Here is a 23,726-nt window from a genome sequence, read left to right on the forward strand (position 1 = left end):
TATGATTAGACTCACTTAGTTATATATGTATGAGATATTGCAAACCTACTGTTTATTTTTATGAAATTTTCTTAATTGAAACATTTTAAATCTCTTTAAGCTATCACCATAAATATATAAAAAATATGCATAACTAACACCACAAAATAAATTTTATGAAAATATATATCACAATGATTTTGAAATATGACTACAACTACAAAAATATATGGCATATGACATATAAGATACAAATGATTTAATTGCACTAAATATGTTATCATCAAAAGGAAATTTGAAAAAAATGATTCAAGGTGTTTTGGGATCCAAGGTCTGCTCCCACTGATCTGGATGAAAAAAGATTAGAGTAAATCTTGAAAGAGGGTTGAAAAATGCCGGCTATCAAGGTGGTGTGGAAGGACCTATAGTAGCCTTCATCAGAAACCGTGTCTTCCTCAAAAGTTCATTGCACAGAATGAATGCAAATGGTATCGAGATACAGGTTGTTTACCCCCCTACCAAAGAAAAAAGATCAAAAGAGAGCCATATAGATTCAAAGATAATAACACCTAGTGTACGTAATGATAAGGATTAGTTACAGGTAAACGCCCGCACGTTATATATTGTTCGCAGCTGTTTTTCCCTCTACTTAGTATATGCATATGTTTTTGGTAACAATTTTAGCTTAACAATGATTTATAGTTTTAACGGTTTACGTAATGCTATATAACATCCTAGTTATTTTACACATAAACTTTACATTTTACATTTATGTCTTTTGAGTTTGGTCCAAAATTTGAGATATTTGTGCCTTATAGTTGTAAGGCCCGTTTACAAATTTCCTATATTCTCAGAGCCCAGCAGCTTCTTCTTACACTATTACTATGCTTCTTCGAACGCTTCGTTTCCATGTTGCTGCTAACTCCATCATCGCGTGTAATAAGCTTTGAGAAAAAGCGTTCAATCTCGGTCACAAAACACAAGCTTTCCTGCTTTACGACACAGCCCTTGTTCCCCAACAGAGTTCACAACCTTACCATAACTATACATCAATGGCATCTTCCCCATAACTCTATGAAACTCCCTAATGCAATTGCCTCTTCTCTTCCTATGTTCCACTCTCCTACTGCTCAATCCCACATCTCTTACTCCCTCATCCACTTGTTCTTCTTCTTCTCGTTCATTACGCGCATCTCCCCAATCCCTAACTCTCTCAGCTCCAACCATGATCGGCCCTGCTCTTAACCTATCCGCAGCAACAAAATTCATTAGTATATCCTCGCAGTTACGCATTTGGTCCACAACCATCCTCATCTCCTCCATCTCCACACCTCCTCTGCAGCTATACTCGAAGAGATAATCTTGTTTCATCAACATAAACTTAGTCAGCAAAATCGAGTACTTATCAGGATAAACAGTGTAAATCCACTCTTTCCCTAGCAAATCGAAACCGTGAGACCTCACAAACGTTCCAACAAGACGGTCAGGATTAGACTTCCAAACAGAAAACGCGAATTCCAGCGATCTCCGATCAACCTCGACGTCATCATCACATATTAGAACAGCACGAGTGTCTATAGAGGAACGAGGGAGGAATCTAGCGTTGAGGCTGCTCGAAGATTGCTGAATGAGAGAGATGGAAGCAGTACCAGGCGAATACTGAGTCATGTTGTGGTATAACTGGTTAAGAACCTGGTCAGATGTGTTAGGGTTACCCCATAGGACTAAGATGGATGATACGATTGAGGCTGCTGAATACGAGGCCACGATGGTTTGCAGAAGAGGAATCCGAGATTCAGAGTAGCCGTTGATTAGAACGGTTAGCTGATCCGATCTGAGTTTCTCAAATTCTCTCTGATTCATTGAGTCACACGGATCTGGATCAAGTGATAGCGTACGGCAAAAGACGAGATCCGTAACAGAGACTAGGACGAAGAGGAACCATATATATAAAGCAACCCACACCGATTTCACTCCCATATCACAATGTGATCGATAAAACAGAGCAGAACGATGGGAATCAAAAATTACCTGGGAAGAAGCAGAAGCGGTGTTCCGGCATCGGAATTTCTCGACGGAGAGATTTGAACTTCAGATTCACTAGTAGAGGAGCAAAAAGTCAAAGCCTAAAGTAATCAAAGCTGGGTTTGCCAGTTATAAAGCCCAATAATAATGTAATTAAGCCCAATGGAGTTTGCAAATCAAATAAAGCCCAATACAACATCTTCTTTTTGCTATTATTGTACTCGTAGAGGAGAGGGGTTTTGTACCTCGGGCAGCTTTAGATGCGGCAGCAGGTTGCTGCTCAAAAAGTGTGAAAGGATGAGCAGAGCAGGGAGTGGGGATTTGGGACCCATACACGTGATCTTTGCTCTTTTCAGTTGGTAGTTTGCCTTTTTTATGCAATCTCTCTATTTACTATTAGTGGTGTCTCTGTGTGGATTGGTGGTGTTTCATGCATTTGGTTTGTCTCTCTGGTCAAACTAACGCTATCTTAGCAAGTATTTGATGATATTATATATATACGATTGAACATTGTGTGTTGAATTATGTAATCCGAAACAAGACATTAATTATTTAGAATAGTTTTGGAGAAAATATCTTGTTACAACAAGATAGTTTGGTGACAGCTTATTAATGTTGCATAACATGTGAAAAGCCAAGTAATTAATAACGGATGGCCCGGCCCCGTATTGTCTTCTTTATTAAGCAAGTTTGAAAGTTAACAACGGTCATAAAATTTAAAAAAAATTAAAAAACAGTCCGTTGTCACTGTTACAGTTAGCTACTTCTCAATAGGGGCATAACAGTCATCTACACTGTTTTTCCTTAAATTATTCTTTCTTTCTTTCTTAAATTTAGTTTGCAAAAGCTTTGGAATAATAAGAGATCTAGGTGAATTTTCCTAATAATAGAAAATATCAGTCTTATATAGAGTATGTATTCCAAATAAACAAAACAAGCCTGTCATGAACGTATAATTTCTGTTTATATATATGTTCTAGAAAAAGAATTTACTTTTTACAGAAACAATATTTCCATAAATATAAACAAACTACAACACTGGTTTTTCTTAGAAAAATAGCACTGCTAAGTATAGTGTCTTTCTATGCTTAGGTTGAAATGATTTTAGTACTATAGAGTATAATAGTAACAAGATAATGTATGTATGTTTTAAAAAAAGAAACGTTGTAGAAAAAAAAGAGCAGAAGAAAACGGAGATTTTTGTTTATTTTGTTTTTAAAAGTTTAAAAATTACGGATCGTCGTCCACCAAAAAAGTTTTTCCCTTTTTATTAATTTTTGATTTTCTTCTTCTTTCTCTGTTGTTGTTTCGCAGCCGTTTCTGCGATTCTGAAACTCCTAAATTTTTCTTTTTTTTTGATTTCAGAATCGTAGCAATGGCATTCCCTCTTTATTTCTGATTCATTCTTTTTTTTTTCTCACTCATTGCGTATAACAAAAAAGGGGGGCTCACTTTTTTGTTTTTGTTTTCTCTCTGTCTGCATCCAAAGGCATATGGCCAACTCGCCACCATCTTCGTCGCGAAACCCTCCTTCGAAGTTGGTGGATTTTTGTTGGTCGTCTCTTCTCGTTAGGGTTCCTCCTCCAACCCCCACATAATTTAATTCAAAAAAGAGTCTGATCCCGGAGGTGATCTTCGATTCTCGGATTTGTATATTTTTTCTTTTTTTTTGGAGAAAGCAATGGGGAAAGGTTGGTTTATGGTAGATAAAGCGAGAAGATGCTTAAGGACGCTCTTCTTCATGGTTGCCATGTTGGTTTCTCTTTTGGTTTCGTCCTTGCCTGTGCTTGTAGCCATCGGCGACGTCTTGGTTCCCACCTTTTTGCTTTCGAGTTTCACCTGTTTGACTTGCTACGGCTTTAAGGAGCATCTTACTCGATACGCTTTCAAGAGCTCTTTGACTGATATCCCTCTCGTCTCCCTCGTCAGATCTTTCTTTCTCATATGTATGGATCTCCTCTGTAGTTTCTTGCTCTGTTTTCTCGAAGATGTATGTAATGTAATGTAATGTATTCATCTCTTGATCATCAACAGGTGTTTACTCTCTCTCTGATGCTCCTGCGGTGTCGCACGGTCCTTACCTCGGAACTGTATCCATGTGTTCTGTTGTTTCAATTATCCTTCTTTCAGTTAAAGCTTGCGTTTTTACTGCTAATTCTCAACTTATTGCGGAAGCCTCGTCGTCATCTCCCTCAAGGCAACAACGACTCCATCTCAAAAAGTCTTGGGGGATGCCTGTTTTGTTCCTTTCTTCTCTGGTTTTTGCTCTTGGTCATATGGTTGTTGCTTACAGAACTAGTTGCAGAGCTAGGAGAAAACTCTTGTATCACAACAGAGTTGACCCTGAATCTGTGAGTTTCTTAATTATCCTCTATGATACTCTTTCTTTTAACACCTTTTAACATCTTATTGACTGTTGTGTTACAGGTTCTTTCATGCAAAAGTGTCTTATCTGGGGGTTACCATAAAGTCCCACGTTCTCCCATTCCTTTGGTAGGAAAGGCATCGATCTTGGAAGGACGAAAGTTGCCTTCTTCAACATCCCATGAGGAAGGAGAGCTCCCTGTCAGATTGCTTGCTGATCTTGAAAGCTTATTCATTAATGTCAGAGGGCTCACTCTGCATTACAAGATTTGCACACCTGGTTCTCCTCCTCCGCACTCCATCTCCTCAACTCTTTCTCTTGAAACCAATTCTATGCTTAATGTACCAGAGGAAATGGCGGGACGGTTGAAGCTTGACAGGAGTTTATTGAGCATGGTCACAAGAAACAAGCTCAATCATCACCACCACCATAGGAGTTATAGCAGTCTGTTCAACATTTCCTCTTCTTTGCACGACCCTCTGTTAGATCCTCCTTCTTCTCTTCTTTTTAAAGATATTCAGGAAGATGGGTGTCGAGAGGATGACATGAATGTGTCCAGTTTTGGTGCCACGAAACAGCAAAATGTGGATGGAAGCGGTCAATTTGGTGTGGTGTTTGTCCATGGATTTGGCGGAGGAGTGTTTTCTTGGAGACATGTGATGGGTTCTCTCTCCCATCAGCTTGGATGTGTTGTCACTGCATTTGACAGGCCTGGATGGGGATTAACAGTCAGAACTCATAAAAAGGATTTGGAAGCTAAAGAGATGCCAAACCCTTACACTCTGGAAAATCAGGTAAATTTCACTTCAATATCAGACTAATGGGAGCTAGCTTTGTCTTTGCACTTAGAAAGAAATGTTAACACTCATTGATGGGTTCCAGGTAGATATGCTTCTTGCTTTTTGCAAGGAAATGGGATTTGCTTCTGTAGTCTTGGTTGGCCATGATGATGGAGGTTTGCTTGCTCTCAAGGCTGCACAGAGATTGGTAGAATCAAAAGATGTTTCCATCAAAGTTAAAGGAGTGATTTTGCTTAATGTAAGCTTGACGAGGGAAGTAGTTCCAGCTTTTGCAAGAATACTTTTGCATACATCACTTGGAAAGAAACACCTTGTTCGCCCGCTTTTACGCACTGAAATAGCTCAGGTGGTGAATCGTCGAGCTTGGTATGACCCATCCAAGATGACAACAGACGTCTTAAGGCTATACAAGGCTCCACTTCATGTGGAAGGTTGGGATGAGGCACTTCACGAGATAGGCAGACTCTCATCCGAGATGGTGCTTCCACCTCATAATGCATTGTCACTTCTCAAGGCAGTGGAAAATTTACCAGTATTAGTCGTTGCTGGAGCAGAAGATGCACTTGTTTCGCTTAAGTCCTCCCAAGTCATGGCTTCAAAACTCGTAAACTCCGTAAGTCCTAACTAATATTATATTTAATTAAACACATCAAAACTCTCTTGTTGCCTCAACTAATATACATGCCAACAAACAGAGGCTAGTAGCAATCTCAGGATGCGGCCATCTACCACATGAGGAGTGTCCCAAGGCGCTTCTTGCAGCCATGTCCCCATTCATTAGTAGACTTGTACCTAGTGGAGTGAGTGACTGAGTGATCACTTCTTGTTGTCTTAGCTCTCAATTGATAGTGTTTGTGCCTTTTTTTGCCTGCCCTAAAAGGAAAGAAGTTGGGGCGATTTAAAAAAGGTCTTAATAAATTTGTGTTCATGATATATGCAGAGTTATAGTAACTTTCTCTGTTATTCTCATTTGAGTTTTATCATGGTTTTTGGAGTATTCTAATTATTTTCCAATAGGAATACGTGCAGCTTCGAATGTCACTCTAAATGTATTCCTAAACCAAAACCAGCTGTTGGTATATAAGTATGATGATCATGAGGCTTGAAGGTCTAAATGTATCACTCCAAATGTCATCATGAGGCTTGAAGGTCTCTCAAGTGTGATGATGATCACCAAAGAACCCAACATAAACATTAAAAATTACAGCAACTAAGTAGACTCTTCTTAAACTAAACGTTACTCTCTCAAACTAAACGTTAGGAGGACAAATGGGATACTTCTTGCAAGCACAAAGAAGAAAAGCAAAGGGAGAGAGACTACTCAATCCAGAATATCAGAGATAGCTGTCTTCTTAAATGGATCACCTTGAGCCAACTGTGCTGCCATGGATTTGTTTGGAAAGATATTATCCGCCTTCATTCTATCTCGCATTCCATATGCAGGGGCTTTGGCTTTTATGTAAGCCTGCATGAGGGCTTGGAACTGCCTAAGCCGAGATGTATACCCAGCTTCCCTCATTCTTTGGAATATCTTCTCTGTGTTATGAACATCTCCTCGTTTCGAGTACTCGTCCATGATATACATGAAGGAGTTCATCATCAGTTTTGTATGGCTCTGTTTCGATGCCTTGATCAGCAAAGAATCAGCCTTTTCAACTTCCCCAGCTTCCACATAGAGCTTGATGAGTGCATCCCATGTCGTTGCCTCAATCCTGCAACCGCTCTCAGCCATTCGTTTCACCAGATCCTTACCCTCTGAGAGCATCTTGTGATCTACGTAAACCCTCAAGAGAACGGAGTAAGTATTAGAAGAAGCTCTCCTGTCCATCTTCACAATCTTCTCAAAAATGGCCTCTGCTTCTTTTACTTTATTGAGCTTTCCAAAAGCGTTGATTGCAGCAAGGGATTCCTCAAACCGGGGCTTTGATTCACAGATCTTCCAAATCCTCTCCACTTCATCTTCTCTCCTAAGAGTGGCATAAATGGAGAGCAAATCTTTGAATGCACGACGATTTGCCTCTAAGCTTTCACCTTCCATCTCTTTCAAGACTTTCTCGGCTTTGTCTTTAAGACCAGCTCCGGAATAGTGTCTAGCAATGATAGCTTGTGTATGGAAGTCCATTTCAACACCTTCATCTTTCATTGTCTCCAGGATTTGCTCCATCCCACTAATGTCATTTGTTGCACCTTTGACGTCAATGAGGATTTTGTATGTGAGAAGACTGGGCTTGACGTTTTCTTTCTCCATGAGCAATAGAACATCAGCAATTTTCTTCCTGTCGACCCTCTTGTAGAGGAGAAGCATCTGATCACAAGTAAATGAAGAGAGAGGGAAACCCAAGTCCTTCATTTTGTTGAAGACAAGTTCAGATTTCTTCACGTTGCAAGCAGCCACAGTATTGGCCAATAGGGTACGGTAAATCACTTCCCCTTGGAAAGATTTAGGGATCTTGTGCAAGTAAGCTTCTCCGTTTTCTAAGCCACGGATCTTAACTGTGAGATCTAACCGAGAAGCATAATCTCTCTCGTTCATTTCAATTTTCTTATTTGCTTCCAACCACTCTGACATCTATACAAAACAGAAACAGAACAACGTAAGCACTTGAACCAAAATTTGAGATAGAAATTGTAAATAACAAAGTAAGAGAAGTAAAGAAAAAAACCTGTAAAGCTCTACCAAACATGCGACGTTTGCGGAGCTGAAGCATAGCCTTAGCAACCTCAACACGGGTGATATCATTACCAGCTTCAACCCATTTGTCAAGTGCACTACCAATAGAGAGACCTGGTGCGGAGACAATGGTCTTAAAAAGCTCAGATGGTTTATATTCTACAGTCTTTTTACTATCCTCAGTTTCAGTGAGGTCAAGTTCAAGTTCTTCTTCTTCACTGTCATCTTCATCAGCGGAGAGCTTTCCCTCAGGGGCCACCTCATCATCATCATCGCTACTTGTATTTTGGCCTGATATAGGACTTCCGAGTTCAGAGAAACCGTCTTCGAGGTCGTCGTCATACTCCTCTTCTTGATCACTTTTAGTGCCAGCACTGGAGGAAAGAGCACGTTGAGTGAAAGAGGAGATCTCGTCAAATCGTGGCAGAGCTGCTTCACGGTTACAAGAAACAACAATAGAAGAGGGTTGAAGAGTGAAGAAGGTCCTTTCTCCTCCTCCTCCGGATTGGAGTATATCTTTAGAATACACAGCAGAAGAAGAACAAGCTCCCAAACGGAGTCTCTGACTTCTGCCAAAACAAAAATCGTTGCGCCTTTTAGTTTCCAAATTGAAGGCATTTTCAAGGTAAAATCAAAAAGCTAAAATATTTCCACTTTATTCGAAATCTAATTTCTAGGAAGACAACATATAGTGGCTGACACCTCTAAAAAATCAGAGAGATAATTCTAACCTCCGCAAAACCTTGGAAAGAGCGAACATGCTTCCTCTCTCTCTTTCTGGAAATTACCTGCTTTTTGAAGAAAAAACACAACACACCCAACAAATATCAGATCAGATTATTATTATATCACAGATTCGAAAGAAAGGTTACGCCTTTCCACTGAAACCATCAGATCAGACCCAAAAAGAGAAATCGAAATAGAGAAGGAAAAACAGAAGAAGCTAGAAGAAGAGACGATTACGTGTGTAAACAAACAGACAGACAGTGCACTGCGTGAGCCGATCAAGAAATGGGATTGAGATAGTCTCTGAGGGTTTATGAGAAGATGATTGAAGACTGTAAATGACGATTTTAAGCTTTAGGGTTTTACGAATTCCTTGTTTTGACCATTTTGCCCTCTAACAAGGGTTTTTTTGTTTTGTTTTGTCGCGTCATTTAGCCATTAGGATTTAGGATAAACCAAATTGGGGTTTCGTAATAAAATCAGACCTTTTAACCTTTGATTATCGTAATTTCTTTTATCTGTATAAATGAAAAGACTGATTAGGTTGTTTCAAGCTGGATTTGGATATCTGAAAGAAACTAGTTTGAGAGATATCAAAGACCTTCCACATCCATCTACGTGCTTGATAGATAAAAGTAGATATTTTGCTCGCTTGACCGTCAATAAAAATCCCATCACCTGTTTTCAGTTAAATAATTAACACATAGAGGTAAACGAACTTTGTTGTTTTCAATCAAATCAACAAATGCATGTCTTGTAACATACAACTATACAACTTTTCAAAAATTTGTCCAGAGACCACAAAGCAAAGCTATAATTGCTATTATCAACTACTAAGCACAACAAGTAAGAAAACCATCTTCAATTACTAAAAATTTACGGTTGCAACCACCGTGCGTCAACCGAAACACCAGAGATTAGGATCAATAGTATTCAAGAACATGCTCTGCATTCTTGGCCAAATCCGTCTTCTTGTGCTCCCTGCTCCCCATTTCTTCCTCTCACTGTTCACTCTTAAGCAATCAGATTTCCCCATCGCAACAACTACAATTTTCCTAGTGCCTCCTTCAAACACGAAAAGGAAAGCCATAAATATCTTATAGCTTAGCATGGAAGACACTAACTAACTCTGTTTAGACTTCCCTACAAACCTTTTCCGCGCTTTCCTTTTTGAATTGATTTTGCAGATTCCAGTCAGAATCTCCTCAATGTCTATAGTATCACTGACATGCGTTTTCAACAGATTACAGTTATCCAAAAGACTGAGTTGATGAACAACACTTGGGGCAAGAGAAGTGTCATCTCGTACCCTTTTTCTTACATACTCCATTAGCACAATCCCTGCGAAATACCATTCTTGTTTCATAAGATCAAAACAATCCTGATGTGCTGGAACATTTGATAAAAGTGTCAGAAGTTAGAAGAGAACCTAGAGCTCGGAGCAGCTTAAGATCAAAATTGTCAGCTAGTTCTTGGTGACCACATATTTTGGCGCGTTGAATGGCTAGCTTCTTTAAGCTGATGAGCAAATCCTGCAAAAACAAAATGTTCAGCGGAAATCGATAGTCATTATCACTAACACGGATCAATATGTCTGCTTGACTGAAGAAATACAACAATACAATTATATACCAGCTCAGATTCTGCGAGAGAGCAAAACCAAGAGAGATCATCGGTGCTATTTGTCTTGAGTATTTGGCTTAATTCCTCCATTGCCTAAGAGAAGAAGGAGCATGATTCCAAGATTCAGAGATCAGGTGTAAAGGCATTCACTAGGTGCTTAAGAGACCAGTTATTTCTAATGAAGAGAAGCCCAGAATCCTAAGGCTAATATACTAAATTAATGGGAGAAGTTCGAAACTTTAGCTAACAGGAGGAGGTAAGCTACATAGATACATACATAGTTGTCTGTAGTATAAAATCGGACCTTAAAAGTAACGAATTAAAGAGAGTCCGGCGGCGGAGAAAGTGGCAGAGAGATATAGGCCTATCTATCCCTCACAAGCAATCTATTTGTAATTAAGGGGGACTCCGGCAAGTAGAGCGACAACGCTGAGATAGTTGCAGAGGGAGTCAGAAACGAACAAGACTCTAGAGAAAAAGAGAGAGAGATCGACGAAGATAAACCCTAATTTGTTCCGTCGGGAAATTAGAATCAGAAAGGGGGTTTTATCACTATAATAGCTATAATTAGTTAATCAAGAGAAGTAAGCACCGAGGATCCGTGGCGCAATGGTAGCGCGTCTGACTCCAGATCAGAAGGTTGCGTGTTCGATTCACGTCGGGTTCAATCCCCCGAATTAAATCCTGTTTCTTTTTTTAATTCCTATTTTAACCCCCTGGCTTTTGTATACGGTTCACTACTACTAGCTCATTGTTTTTAGTTGCCCGATACAGATGCTTCGCTTTGCAATTACGACAAGTCAAACTTTCCAGCCTTCTCGCACGTGTTCTTCCTCCCCCCTAAACTAATTGTCGTTATATGTCTAGCGCTACGTATAACGTATGTCTAGCGGATTTAAACAACATGGTAACACACAATAATGACACCAATGTAAACTGGTAGATTGTAACTTGTAAATATTAAATTCAACATCACCAAATCAAAACATATAAACTTATGTTACACTAGATTTGGCTACGTATAACGTATGTCTAGCGGATTTAAACAACATGGTAACACACAATAATGACACCAATGTAAACTGGTAGATTGTAACTTGTAAATATTAAATTCAACATCACCAAATCAAAACATATAAACTTATGTTACACTAGATCTGGACCCGCACGTACGTGCGGGATTGATTTAAAAAAACTAAGTTTACTAACATATTTATAATTTAGTATGTACATGTGGGTTATGTATGTAAACGTTTATTAAGAATTTTATTAACATTCATAATCCAAACTCGTACTAAATTAATATTTGATTTGTTTTTTAATTTGGTTTAGATAAAAAGAATGACCAAATTTGTTTTTGTTATCAGTAAAGACAATTATTTTTTAAAAAAATAGTAAGAGAAAGATAGTATGTCTATAGGGCAGAAACTCCGTCATATCCCGCATATGTCGTATTTTTCCATCTCAAAACTATAATTTTAATAATAATTTTTCATTTTAAATTGTATATTTTAGTTTAACAAATAAAATATTCATGAACCGGATGACCAATATATAGTTGTCAAAAAGGTCAAACCGGTCCGCTATACCTGCTTTGCAATGGATAAAAGCATTATGACTAATGGAAAATCTGTTCCACGTAATCCACATGACTAAAAATTATGTCTGATCCATATATATCCTGCTTAAATTTGTATTACCCATAATTCTTGTCCTGTATTTTATCAGGAATAGTTTAGCTAATAATTTTATTTTCCAGATTATGTGTTCCTTACCTGATTAAAATCTGATTAAAACCTGTTAGAAACAAATAAAAAGATTTAGGAGTGAGCGTAATTCATGTTTTGTTCTTTTGTGTTCCATTTTATCTTATACCCATTTGTAATGGCCTGTTGCAATATGATACATTTCCGATATGGGAAAAATTTTATATTCCTAAAATAGAAACGGGACGGAACGAAAACATAAGTTCTTGAAGTCTCGTTTGGGACAAACACAAATATAATTCATAATATATTTATATATCATATCATATGATTAAAATATTAGAAGATTAGTTGACCTATTTATTCTTATTCTTTGATATATGGTCAATTTATATTGGATTACATTTCTTTGTTTTTATTTTTATTTTTAACTATTATAGAACATGGTTTAATGTTTTTTATTTTTTATATTGAACATTTTTATGTTATGTAAACTGAAAATATGCTACATAATATATTGGAAGCATTAATTCATTTTAATTCTAACATGACCCTGGACTTTATTTTTTGAAAAAATATATTCTCATCTTGTTCGTCTCTTTTCATCCCGTTTCCATCCCATTATTCTCTTATCATTTCCTCAGAATCATGTTCCCAAAATTTAGCACACAATCACGTAATTGTTTGATTCGAAACAAAATGAAACAAAATTTAGCACACAATCGCATTCAGTTAACTGGATTTAGTACATGCTTCCGCAAGCTAAGCTGAAGAAAAAGAACATATTAAAAATACTGTTGTTTTATTTTAGTTATACATGTTCTTAGACCCGCACATTTATGCATGTATATGTTATAGGTAAGTAGTAACATACGTTTGAAACAAACGTATGTATATCTTAATTAAGTTATCATATATACAAATGATTGAGGTTGAAAGATTGCAATCATCCCAATTATTTTAAAAAAATATTAAACACATGCGATGTTCTATTCTCTTCTATCTCTTTTATCCTTATATTAAAAATTTGTATGAAAATTAGTCAAACATGTTTATACGGGTTTTATGAAAATATCGTTAATATTTTTATATACACCAACCAAAAAGAAAAACTAAAATTAAACTCAAAGAAGAAAATAAGTATAAAAGGGTCAGAAATCCTATAACATTGAAGTTCTGAAAGTCAATTTAGTAATCCAAATTTTATGATCTTTAATCAAATAATTTGACTAAAATAAATAACAATAGAATTGCTGAGTGTGCTAAATTAAATTTGAAAGTATAAAAAATTACAAAAACTCTAATTGGATATATGAAGATTTAGTCGAATAACTGCAAAATCACACATAAAATAGAACCGAACACAATGTAATTTGAGGTATTAATGATGCCCATTAAGATACAAAGAAGAAAGCTTGATCGGGGAGGGGGGAAGTCATCTTCAACACTGTGAACATCATCGAGACATGCAAATCCATGTTAGCTCTGAAAATATATATTTGTTTCGCCTCTTCCAGTTCTATGTAATTTTTGCCACATAGATAAATAACAACCGAGTAGTTCACTGTAAAGTTCATTATGATTTGAGAAAATATAAAGAAGAAATCAATCACACTAATATGATTTAATACCAATAGGCTACGTGTAACAATATAATCATAGTTTGTTTTTAACAAAACAAAAAAACAAAAAATCATGCAGCAAAAGTACACTATTATAATTAATGTATATATAAGTACTAACATAAAAAACTATAACTATTCAAAAAAAATCGTAAGAAAAAATCAATTATAACTTGATTGTTTCACAACATCCATATTTTAGAAGTTGTACATTTTTGATTTTTATGTTTCACATGTTATTGAAGAGTTTCAAATATAAAACACTATAAGAAAATGAAAAAAATAAAAGTCAGAAAATTTAAAACTCAAAATATTGATGCTGGGAAATTTTTTTGTGAATGAAAGAAACTAAAAACTTCGACTTCGACACATCTTATATAGTGATGAAGATTAATATATCTTTCCAAACACAATATATTTTATGATACTAACAAACACGATTTTGGTATTTACTTTAGATTTGTACATTTAGTTTTGGATTTTATAGATTTTAGAAAAAGGAAAATCATAATATAAATCATAAATATTGTTTACGACGATATCTCCAAATATATAACCAAATTAATTTTTTATACATATATACAATTTTGAATTTAATTGCTCGATTTTTATAGAAACATTTCTAAATTATTTCTATAAATAAAATTAGATGATTTTGTATATTAGGTAACATTAAAATCAGAAATTTTTGTTTCCGGATATATCTCAAAATATATAATCAAATTAAATATGTTAACATATATAAAATTTCGAATTTAATTTCCCAAATCAAATAGTTTACATAAATATCGGAATTATTATTTCCTTAAATTGATTAAACAAAAAACTTATTTTTTTTGAATTTTATTGCAGATGATTGTTTCGATTCTGTTTGGGTACGGGACTATGAAAAACAGCTCCCTACACTTAATACATGATCCAAACAAAATCAATCCGGCTCACAATAGAATCCCCTTATTTTTACCATGAAATTTACTTTAATATCTCTCTCCTATTGTATGCTTTTTAATTTATTCAGGGTTATTTTATGTCATATATTCTCATGTTTCATTTTTGCCTTGAAATAATGCTTCCCTTTTAATAGTATAGATAGTATCTAACTGTAAACTTGTTTTACATACAGTATAGCAAAATCTCAATTTACGATGCTTCAAAGTCCAAACGATCATTTGCAAAGATATGTACATTTTAAAAAATATATCGTAAATTTCTTTTACTATAATCGAAAATGTTCAAATCAACTTGATCCTGACTAAATCTCCGAAATATGAGGAGTGCGGGATTTCTTTTACTACTTAAAGACAAAGACAATAGTCTTTTTGAAAAAGGGTTAAGACATGCACAATTAGTCAGTGACCAATATGATTCAAATCGTAGTAAAACATTCAAATTTTAGTCCATAATTTAACCACCACAAATTGTTCATGCATAGTTCAAATTGGTTAGTAAAGCTAAGAATTTTATTGAAGATACTCGGATGAGTTTGGGAATATTATAATAATGTTAACAACATATAAATACATGTCTGAGACATTGGAAATATTGATCGAAACTTGTAATGCGGTAAAGTCGGCAGTCGTGCCTGCACCAGAAAACAACCTACCCCTGCACGTGTTCATAAGAATGTGATCAATATTTTATATCTACCATACCGTTGATTCTTTTTGACTTCATTTTTTTTGTTTACTTTATTTCGAAACAGCACATAATTTTCCCGTTAACTTTTGGGTTGTCGCATCATATATACGAGAATATCTATTTGTTAAGAGTTGAGTAATTTGTTGCATGACGTTTAAACTTTGAATACCTCTAGTTGAGACATCTCAAACATACATTATTTCATTCATTTTACAAGCCAATATGCCAATGGTTAAATATAATCGTTGTTTTAAAAAAATTATAATCGTTGTTAAAATAAAGGCAAATTAAACAATGCATCGAAGAAACGGAAATTTTCCAATCATGAAGTCAATGTTTCCTGACCTAGCTGTATGTGTCTGCGTGGCACCTGACAAACAGAACCCACGATGCTTCCAGTGGCATTCTCGTGGTTTTCCTCAAAACCAGTGTTCTTCTTCTAAACTCAAACTCATAAAACCCAAGCCCTTCCTCAACCATTAGAGATAGTACTCACAAAGTCACAATATCGACATCTTTCAATTCGTCCAACGAACATACAATGTACCAAGAAGCCGCACTCCTCGTAGCTCTCCTCTTCCTCTCTTCGAACATCGTGTTATCAGTCCCAATCCGTGATGGTACTGAATCTTTTAAGCTCATTCAACTCAAACCTGATGTGATATATTAACTAATATAACTAACATTACTCGTTTGGTGCTTTCAGGTTTATTACCAAACGGTAATTTCGAGCTGGGTCCTAGACCCTCCCAATTGAAAGGATCCTTGGTTAAGGAACGAACCGCCGTACCAGACTGGGACATAACCGGTTTTGTGGAGTACATCAAATCCGGTCAGAAACAAGACGACATGGTCTTGGTCGTACCGCAAGGTTCATCCGCCGTTCGCTTAGGCAACGAAGCCTCAATCTCCCAGAAAATCTCCGTTATACCCGGCCGTCTGTACTCAATTACATTCAGCGCCGCTAGAACCTGCGCTCAGGACGAGCGGCTTAACATCTCTGTCACCCATGAGTCAGGTGTGATCCCTATTCAGACGATGTATGGCAGCGATGGTTGGGACTCATACTCTTGGGCTTTTAAAGCTGGTGGACCCAAAATCGAGATCCGGTTCCATAACCCGGGTGTTGAGGAGCACCCGGCTTGTGGACCGTTGATCGACGCCGTTGCTATCAAGGCTTTGTTTCCTCCCAGATTCTCCGGCAGTAAGTGAACCAGAACCGATCATGGTATTGTTTTTAGAGTAAACCGAATCCGGTTAACTAAATTAAGTGTGGTTTAATTTGTTTGTAGACAATCTGATAAAGAATGGGAACTTCGAAGAAGGACCTTACGTGTTTCCCAAGGCAAAATGGGGAGTGCTGATCCCACCGTTCATCGAGGACGATAACAGCCCATTGCCCGGTTGGATCATCGAGTCTCTCAAGGCCGTAAAGTACGTAGACAAAGCTCATTTCGCTGTCCCCGAAGGACACCGAGCCATCGAGCTTGTTGGAGGCAAAGAGAGCGCCATTTCTCAGATCGTGAGAACGTCGGTGAACAAATTCTACGCCCTCACGTTCAACGTTGGAGACGCCAGAGACGGTTGCGAGGGACCAATGATTGTGGAGGCGTTAGCTGGACGGGGAAAGACCATGGTGGATTACGCGTCTAAAGGGAAAGGTGGGTTCAAACGGGGAAGGCTTGTGTTCAAGGCTGCGTCGGCGAGGACACGTGTCACTTTCTTGAGCACGTTCTACCATATGAAGAGCGATCACTCTGGCTCGCTATGTGGTCCGGTGATCGATGGCGTTAGGCTGGTGGCGGTTGGGAAACTTAGAGGGTGAAGCCGGACAAATGTGGAAGTTTGTGTCGTCAATTGACTCAATCTCGTGGTTAACTGTAATTTATGCATGTTTCGAAAGATTTTATTTACATAATAAAAAACGTAATTTACGATCTAATCCAACATATTTTATTATCTAAATTAATCATCGTTGTCTAAATCAACTTTAATAGCCAAAAAAAATAGAACTATAAGAAAAATGTACTTATTAATTGAAAAAGTCTGACTGAAAGTAAAATATTCCATTGGTTTTATAATTAAAAAATGTACTTCTTAAATTTACAAATACATCTGATAATATATTTCTTAAATTTTTATTGGTTATTATTAAAGTATTGATATATTTTTTATTGGTTATTATCAAAGTATTGTTTAAAATTTTATATTTCTTAAATTTTTCTTAATATATATATTTCAAAGTATTGATCAGGCTGCACAAAGATTATAAGGTGTGATTTTCGGTCATAATATCAAGTTTTATAAGTAAAAATTTGAGAACAAAAATTGTAACTTAGTGTTGTTGATTTACCTGCTGATAGTTGCCAATGTAACCTCCATCATGGTACCTTGGTTGAGATGCAAAACCATAAAGTAAAATATTCGATTGGTTTTATAATTAAAAAATGTACTTCTTAAATTTACAAATACAGTAATCTAATCCAACATGTTTTATTAACTAAATTAATCGTCGTTTAAATATGGTTTATCGTCTAACTCAACTTTATTAACCAATAAAAATTTAAGAAATATATTATCAGATCCCCAATATACATATTCGGTAATTCCATAAGAAAAATGATACTTACTAGGATTTCATCCGCGGTACACCGCGAGACTAAATTATAAATTATTGTATTTTAAATAATAATTTTAAATTTATTTAATTTTTAAATTCTCAATTAATTAATTTTTGTCTAATTAATTTATAATTTGGTTTTGAATTTTTTTTCTTGTTCTTACATTTTATAAAGTTTACAACCTAATTACATTAAATTTGTTATTAGATATAATATAAAATTCTAGACTTTTTTTGTTCTCTAGAATTATATAGAGGTATATGCCTATATAATATGTTAGTGTATATTTTTGTGTATTTAATTTTTTTTTAGTATTAATAATGTGTTATAGTATGTATAATATTTTGTAGTACATATACTAAATAATTTATAAGTTAATTTTCAAAACTATGATTACAAATATATAGTATATATGAGATAAACTAATAGTTTTAGTTTTGGAAATTTATTTAGGATGAGAAATTGAAAAACAAATTAATAATTAATGCTAATGGCATGCTTATAAATAGGTATGAATTTCAGGATTTATTTTATAAATATCTCAAAAATGTATATATAGATTTTTTTCAAAAAAAAAAAAAATGTATATATAGATTAATTAAAAAATCGACTGAAAGTAAAATATTGGATTCGTTTGATAATGGGTCAAGAAGTAGGACGATTCAGGCCCAGTAGCAGGCCCTAGCGAAAAAGTCGAAGGGAGTGTCTTGTCTTTTGTTTAATCAAAATCTATCATTTCCGTTTGCAGAAGAAGGTAGTCGGAGACTGAGAGAATCATCTGAGATCGGAAACGATATACCTAGCTTTCATTATGTGGAGGAGAATCCTTTCATCGCATCTTAAATCCATCGCCGCCGTTGGATCCTGCGCGGCTCCTTCGTGCAGACACGCCTTGGCCGAGTCCACTCTCTCGACTCGTGCCTCCTCCATTCCCGCATATTCCTCGATTTTATCTCGTCAAATCGGTTCCGCTGCTGGTAATTTATGGATCTCTATTGTCATCTGATGATTTATCGTGTGCTTGTTCTTTGATCTATAACGGATTGGACCTTTTTTTAGATTGTTGAAACCAGATTCTGTAATTTGTGTTTCGGTTTCTGGAAGATAGATTTTAAAAAATGACGAGCTGGTTGATTTGTGTTGTTTGATTACAGCGGATAGTGCTGTGAAGAAGCGTGTTGAAGATGTGATGCCTATTGCAACTGGGCACGAGAAAGAGGAACTAGAAGCCGAATTGGAGGTACACGGATTACATGACTAAATAGTTAAAGAGGAACTTAGGCACACTGTTAGAGATTAGCTAACCAACATCTTTCTGTTGCTTTAGAGCTTGTGGTTAATGATATATAATATGTAGGAGTGTGTGTATTCAGTGATTACCTTTTGGATCTATATCATCAGATCATATATATGTTCTGTAGTCAGTATCAAAGATAGGATAGGTGTATTGATTTTGATTCTGATTGCTACTAGTTTACCTTTCACAGGGAAGGAAGCTGGACGATATAGACTTTCCCGAAGGGCCTTTTGGAACAAAGGTGTGTTAGTGTTATTATAAAAAGATCGATAGTAATCTCTTGATGCGAAAGCTCTCGAATCTTGTCTGACTGTTATGTTTTCTGCTATTCAGGAAGCTCCTGCTGTTGTCAAATCCTACTACGACATGAGAATAGTTGGTTGCCCTGGAGGTGAAGGAGGTGGGTCTTTTATTTTTTTGGTTTCAATGTTGTGCACTTTTTAGACCAAAGGATATAGTGTGATTCATTTTGTAACTTCAGAGGATGAGCATGATGTTGTCTGGTTCTGGCTGGAGAAAGGCAAGCATTTTGAATGCCCTGTGTGTACACAGTATTTTAAGGTTAGCCATCAAGCATAGTAGTAGATTATATTATATCCATCATAAGTACTGTGGTGTTAGATTAACTGATGAATGCAATATGGTTTTGAGTATAGCTTGAGGTGGTCGGCCCTGGAGGACCTCCTGACGGGCATGGCGATGATCATCACTGATCCAAAGGAAACAATCTAATGTAATAAGAAAGAGTGTGACTTCTGGAAAACGTGAAGCTTCGTTTTGTTTTTGTTTAAATCTCACTCTCCCTGCTTTGCTTTTTTTACTAATTTGGCTTCAGCGATTGTTTTTAAACACGAAAAAATAGATGTCCATCTTCAGGCTCTCGTCGCCATTTTTTGTTTTGCCAAATAATTGAGAGATGCTACTACTACATTCATTCTTTCTTCTTCTTATGCTCTTTAACGATTTGTGTTTATTGATACTAAAAGTATAGTGTTAGCGAAAAAGAAAACTATTTCATGGTAAAAAAGCTTAAAAGTAAAAAGTTATATGTACGTTGGTTTAAGGGTAATAGTGTAGTAATATGTACGTTGGTTTTGCTAGCTGTGACATAGTAAAAATAACTATTTTTTTTTTAAAACTAAAAGAGAGTGAAATTTAAGAAAGAAATACAATACAATGAAATCAACTTTTTGTGACTAGAGCTTAAAATTAAAAGTTAATAGTCTAAAAAAATTAAAGAAACCATTTCATACAAACTAGACAAATATTTTAAATATCACTTTCTAGTTACTTTAATGTGAATTAAAGAAATAAATCCATAAATGATGATTTATCTCATGAAAGAAAAGGAAATACTGTAACAAATTAGTACTTCCCAATATATAAGGCAAGAGAATGAATGATTAATTAAGGGTAAAAGATTTTAGAAAATATACGGTCCAGATCTGAGGAGTGAGAGGAACACCGTAAACGGCGTGTATCATATAGGCGCCATCTGCGAACTTACTTACTGTAAGGGGAATTTTAACAAAGTTCCAGAACAAATTAAAGTCAGTTTCGTCCGATAAAATCAAAATCTGAAGAGAAGGCGAAGAAAGCAAATACGAAAAAGATCTCTATTCCGGGAACTAATAATGTCTCTGACAAGCGTAAATATGTCGGAGGATGTCTGGTTGACTTGCCTCACTCACGCATTATCCACCGAGACCGAAGAAATCATGGGTCTCCTTCTCGGCGACATCGAGGTGAGCTTCTCCCTTCACACACTCTTAATTTTGTCTTGGATTCGATAATTGCTTCAGATTCTTGTTTTTAATTGTCTCAATTCACTCCCAAAGTTTGGATTTTTGCCTCTGTTTTCTCGATTAAGGCTTGAACAATTAGTTAATCAAATCTTGTTTCTTGTTTGTATGTGTTCTGATTCTTCAATTGATTAGTACTCCAAAAACGGAAGTGCCACAGCTCTGATCTGGGGAGCATCTCCTCAGTCACGGTCTGATCGGCAGAAAGATCGAGTCGAAACCAATCCTGAACAGTTGGCTGCTGCTTCAGCTCAGGCTGATATATCCTTTTTTTCCTAAAGCTTACATTGCTCAGGGCTGATTGTGTAGAGATATTGGTTTGGTTAAAAACAAGTTTTCATATATTCTTCTTCCTTAACTAACTTGGACACAGAATGACCATATCAACAGGCAGAACTACTCGTGTGATTGGATGGTACCACTCCCATCCTCATATTACCGTCCTTCCTTCCCATGTCGGTATGTTTTTTTTATCTTACTTTACCTACTAGTCAAATGATTCCAGCTTCTGTTACCTTATTACTACTGTATTGTTATTATTACGTTTTTAGCTAGGTTAGGGTTGACTAGTATAGTATATGGTTTTATATTGTTACTTCTTACTTTACCTAGTCAAATGATTCCAGCTTTTGTTACCTTACTACTACTCTATGTTATTATTTTTGTTTTGAGCTAGGTTAGGGTTGACTAGTATAGTATATGGTTCTATCTTGTTCCTCATGATCTATATGTCATGTTTATTCTCGATGCAGATGTTCGGACACAAGCTATGTATCAGCTTTTAGATTCTGGGTTTATTGGCCTCATATTTTCCTGTTTTAGTGAAGATGCTAACAAGGTTGGTACGCGTGGATTAGGAGGAACTTGAAATGTTTTCAAGAATACTTACCTTCCTTCTTCTCAGCTGTTTGGACTCATTGCTAAATTGGCTTAGTTGTGATATCTCCAGGTTGGTAGAATTCAAGTTATCGCTTTCCAATCCTCTGATGGAAAGCCTAATGCTACTCCTAAATCAATGAGCCTGGTTCTTGCTAATAAAGATTCTGTCATCGATTTAGAATCTTCATTAAGTTCATCAGACTCTATATTTCCGAGATCCTCTTCTGGTCGGGGAGATATTCCTGAGCAAGACACAAGTGATACTGCTACAACTTCCGGATCCAAGGTCTCTTTTGCCTAAATCTGTAGAAATTCACTCAGAGCTTAATGGAAACTTGTCAATATTGTAATTTGTGCCTAGTATAGTAACTCATTTTCCAAATTCTTTGAGAGACAATCATGGGATGATATGTTGTATATATACACATTGATGTTTGAGCTTTGTATGTGTGTGTAGGCTGGAGGAAGAGTTTCAGATTTTGGGGCTTTCTTTGTTAACAATGGTGNGCGGCTAGCCCTAATCGGATCGGGAGACGAGAATTGGGAATTAATACTGTTTTGCGGCTCTCTCTCCCCTTGGATGTAATGGGCCTAGCCCAATTATACTTTTGAGTTTTAAGCGTTGGGGGGAAACGATTAATGAGCCTGAGTTTAAGCTGTTTGGGCTTTTCAACATAATTATCAAATCTCTTTTATGGTTCTCAAGTATTTGCTTTGCTGCTATTCTGCTTGTGTTTTGGAATCTAGTTTCTCCTGAAGTATTATCCACACACGAGTCATGTCCTTTGTTGGATATACTTTGGTTACATTTTCCATAACTTCTAGTGGCACCAATCACTCAATGAAGTGGCATACCATTTTATATTCACTTACAAAAGGTATTTACAATGTAATTTTACATTTTTAAGGGCCAAAAGAAGTGAACTATAAAATAATTCTTCTTGTCGGTACTCACCAAACCAAGCAATTCACAAATGCACTTCCTTTGCAACAGAGGAAGAAACAAAGCTTTAGTCTTGTGATGTTTCATCGCTTCTTGAACTCAATTCACCTCTAGCTTCTTTTAAGGATCTGCAAAGAGTACTCTACGAGGAGGAACGAGCTGCATACCACCAATCCGTGCAGCAAAGCATAAGGTTTTTGATTCACTCTTTTTTTTTATAAATCTTATTTCATACCTAATAATAATAGAGATTTAAAGTGCAAAAGCTCCTTGTGTTTCTTCTCTAGAGACGGGAGAGTTCATCCTCTTGCTTTCATCCACAACACATCGACATATCAGGCTTCCATGTGCAAGCTGATCGAATACTGGTTAGTGAAGCGTGTTATAACATTTTGATATGTGATTTTGTTCGTTTGTTACATGGGTGGTTCTAATATGCTTTTGCAGTTTGAGTCCCGCCATCAGTGCACTTCAAGGTAGGCTGAGGGAGAACAAGATCCGGGTATGTTTTCTCCTTATAATAAGCTCTCTCTCTCTCATGGTTTTTTATGTTTATGTTCGGTTTGAAAACCTGTTAGTGTGTGGTGCAGTTAGCAATGCTGATGGAGGAAGCTGAGGTTCTGGAAGCACAGAAACTAAAAGGAGCAGAGACAAGCGGGGGACCATCTCATAATCTGGCTCATGGTTCTGGCAGCCGAAGCAGAAGAGGATCGTAGAAAGATGTGCGACTAAAGGGCACATGCCATCCTCTTTGTGTATGTTTTCTATTTAGACATACATTTTGGTTTCTTACAACTGTATCATATGCAGGCATGTGTTTGTAGTTTCCCCATCTGTAGCATTATTATTGGTTTTTGTTCTCTCATGGAAGATTAACTCTCTTTTTTTTTTCCAAGAGATGTTGTAATATATGTATTCATATATATATGAAATTCATCATGAATATGATGAGATGGGAAAGAATTAATGAAACCTTAATCGCACATTCATCATTCATCATTATGAAGATTGATTGTAAACATCCCAAGT

At 36.3% G+C, this 23,726-nt stretch overlaps 7 protein-coding genes and 1 non-coding gene across 9 annotated transcripts; 5 read left to right on the forward strand and 3 right to left on the reverse strand.

Annotated features, from left to right (window-relative positions):
• On the reverse strand, positions 670-2,199 carry LOC104714352 (glycosyltransferase family protein 64 C3-like). The gene has a single exon (XM_010431683.2). The coding sequence runs from the start codon at positions 1,957-1,959 to the stop codon at positions 940-942; it is 1,020 nt and encodes a 339-aa protein (XP_010429985.1). The 5' UTR covers positions 1,960-2,199; the 3' UTR covers positions 670-939.
• Positions 3,052-6,197, forward strand: LOC104714353. The gene is made up of 5 exons (XM_010431684.2): positions 3,052-3,950; positions 4,039-4,355; positions 4,432-5,163; positions 5,252-5,782; positions 5,865-6,197. The coding sequence occupies exons 1-5, from the start codon at positions 3,686-3,688 to the stop codon at positions 5,979-5,981; spliced, it is 1,962 nt and encodes a 653-aa protein (XP_010429986.1). The 5' UTR covers positions 3,052-3,685; the 3' UTR covers positions 5,982-6,197.
• LOC104714354 (pentatricopeptide repeat-containing protein At1g80270, mitochondrial) lies at positions 6,272-8,910 on the reverse strand. Of its 2 annotated transcripts, none has more exons than XM_010431685.2 (4): positions 8,804-8,910; positions 8,572-8,628; positions 7,833-8,409; positions 6,272-7,738 (listed from the first exon to the last, which is right to left on the reverse strand). In XM_010431685.2, exons 2-4 carry the CDS (start codon positions 8,598-8,600, stop codon positions 6,491-6,493), a joined length of 1,854 nt encoding a protein of 617 aa, XP_010429987.1. In that variant the 5' UTR covers positions 8,601-8,628; positions 8,804-8,910; the 3' UTR covers positions 6,272-6,490. The 2 variants fall into 2 exon arrangements, with proteins under 2 accessions (XP_010429987.1, XP_010429988.1); XM_010431686.2 differs by having other exon boundaries at positions 8,572-8,631; positions 8,804-8,894.
• On the reverse strand, positions 9,271-10,698 carry LOC104714355. Its single transcript, XM_010431687.2, has 5 exons — positions 10,494-10,698; positions 10,199-10,282; positions 9,996-10,098; positions 9,718-9,907; positions 9,271-9,631 (listed from the first exon to the last, which is right to left on the reverse strand). The coding sequence occupies exons 2-5, from the start codon at positions 10,277-10,279 to the stop codon at positions 9,622-9,624; spliced, it is 384 nt and encodes a 127-aa protein (XP_010429989.1). The 5' UTR covers positions 10,280-10,282; positions 10,494-10,698; the 3' UTR covers positions 9,271-9,621.
• On the forward strand, positions 10,785-10,856 carry TRNAW-CCA. The gene has a single exon. It is a non-coding gene; the product is annotated as a tRNA-Trp (tRNA).
• On the forward strand, positions 15,655-17,120 carry LOC104714356. The gene is made up of 3 exons (XM_010431689.2): positions 15,655-15,775; positions 15,862-16,359; positions 16,448-17,120. Exons 1-3 carry the CDS (start codon positions 15,697-15,699, stop codon positions 16,978-16,980), a joined length of 1,110 nt encoding a protein of 369 aa, XP_010429991.1. The 5' UTR covers positions 15,655-15,696; the 3' UTR covers positions 16,981-17,120.
• LOC104714357 (cytochrome c oxidase subunit 5b-2, mitochondrial) lies at positions 18,502-20,016 on the forward strand. The gene is made up of 6 exons (XM_010431690.2): positions 18,502-18,753; positions 18,931-19,016; positions 19,264-19,314; positions 19,407-19,473; positions 19,555-19,634; positions 19,730-20,016. Exons 1-6 carry the CDS (start codon positions 18,588-18,590, stop codon positions 19,784-19,786), a joined length of 507 nt encoding a protein of 168 aa, XP_010429992.1. The 5' UTR covers positions 18,502-18,587; the 3' UTR covers positions 19,787-20,016.
• Positions 20,585-23,669, forward strand: LOC104715996. The gene is made up of 11 exons (XM_010433355.2): positions 20,585-20,818; positions 21,011-21,136; positions 21,247-21,334; positions 21,628-21,713; positions 21,825-22,040; positions 22,212-22,336; positions 22,461-22,512; positions 22,769-22,890; positions 22,985-23,065; positions 23,145-23,199; positions 23,288-23,669. Exons 1-11 carry the CDS (start codon positions 20,708-20,710, stop codon positions 23,411-23,413), a joined length of 1,188 nt encoding a protein of 395 aa, XP_010431657.1. The 5' UTR covers positions 20,585-20,707; the 3' UTR covers positions 23,414-23,669.

The sequence above is a fragment of the Camelina sativa genome, chromosome 9 (assembly GCF_000633955.1).
Source record: "Camelina sativa cultivar DH55 chromosome 9, Cs, whole genome shotgun sequence".
Taxonomy (NCBI): Eukaryota; Viridiplantae; Streptophyta; class Magnoliopsida; order Brassicales; family Brassicaceae; genus Camelina; species Camelina sativa.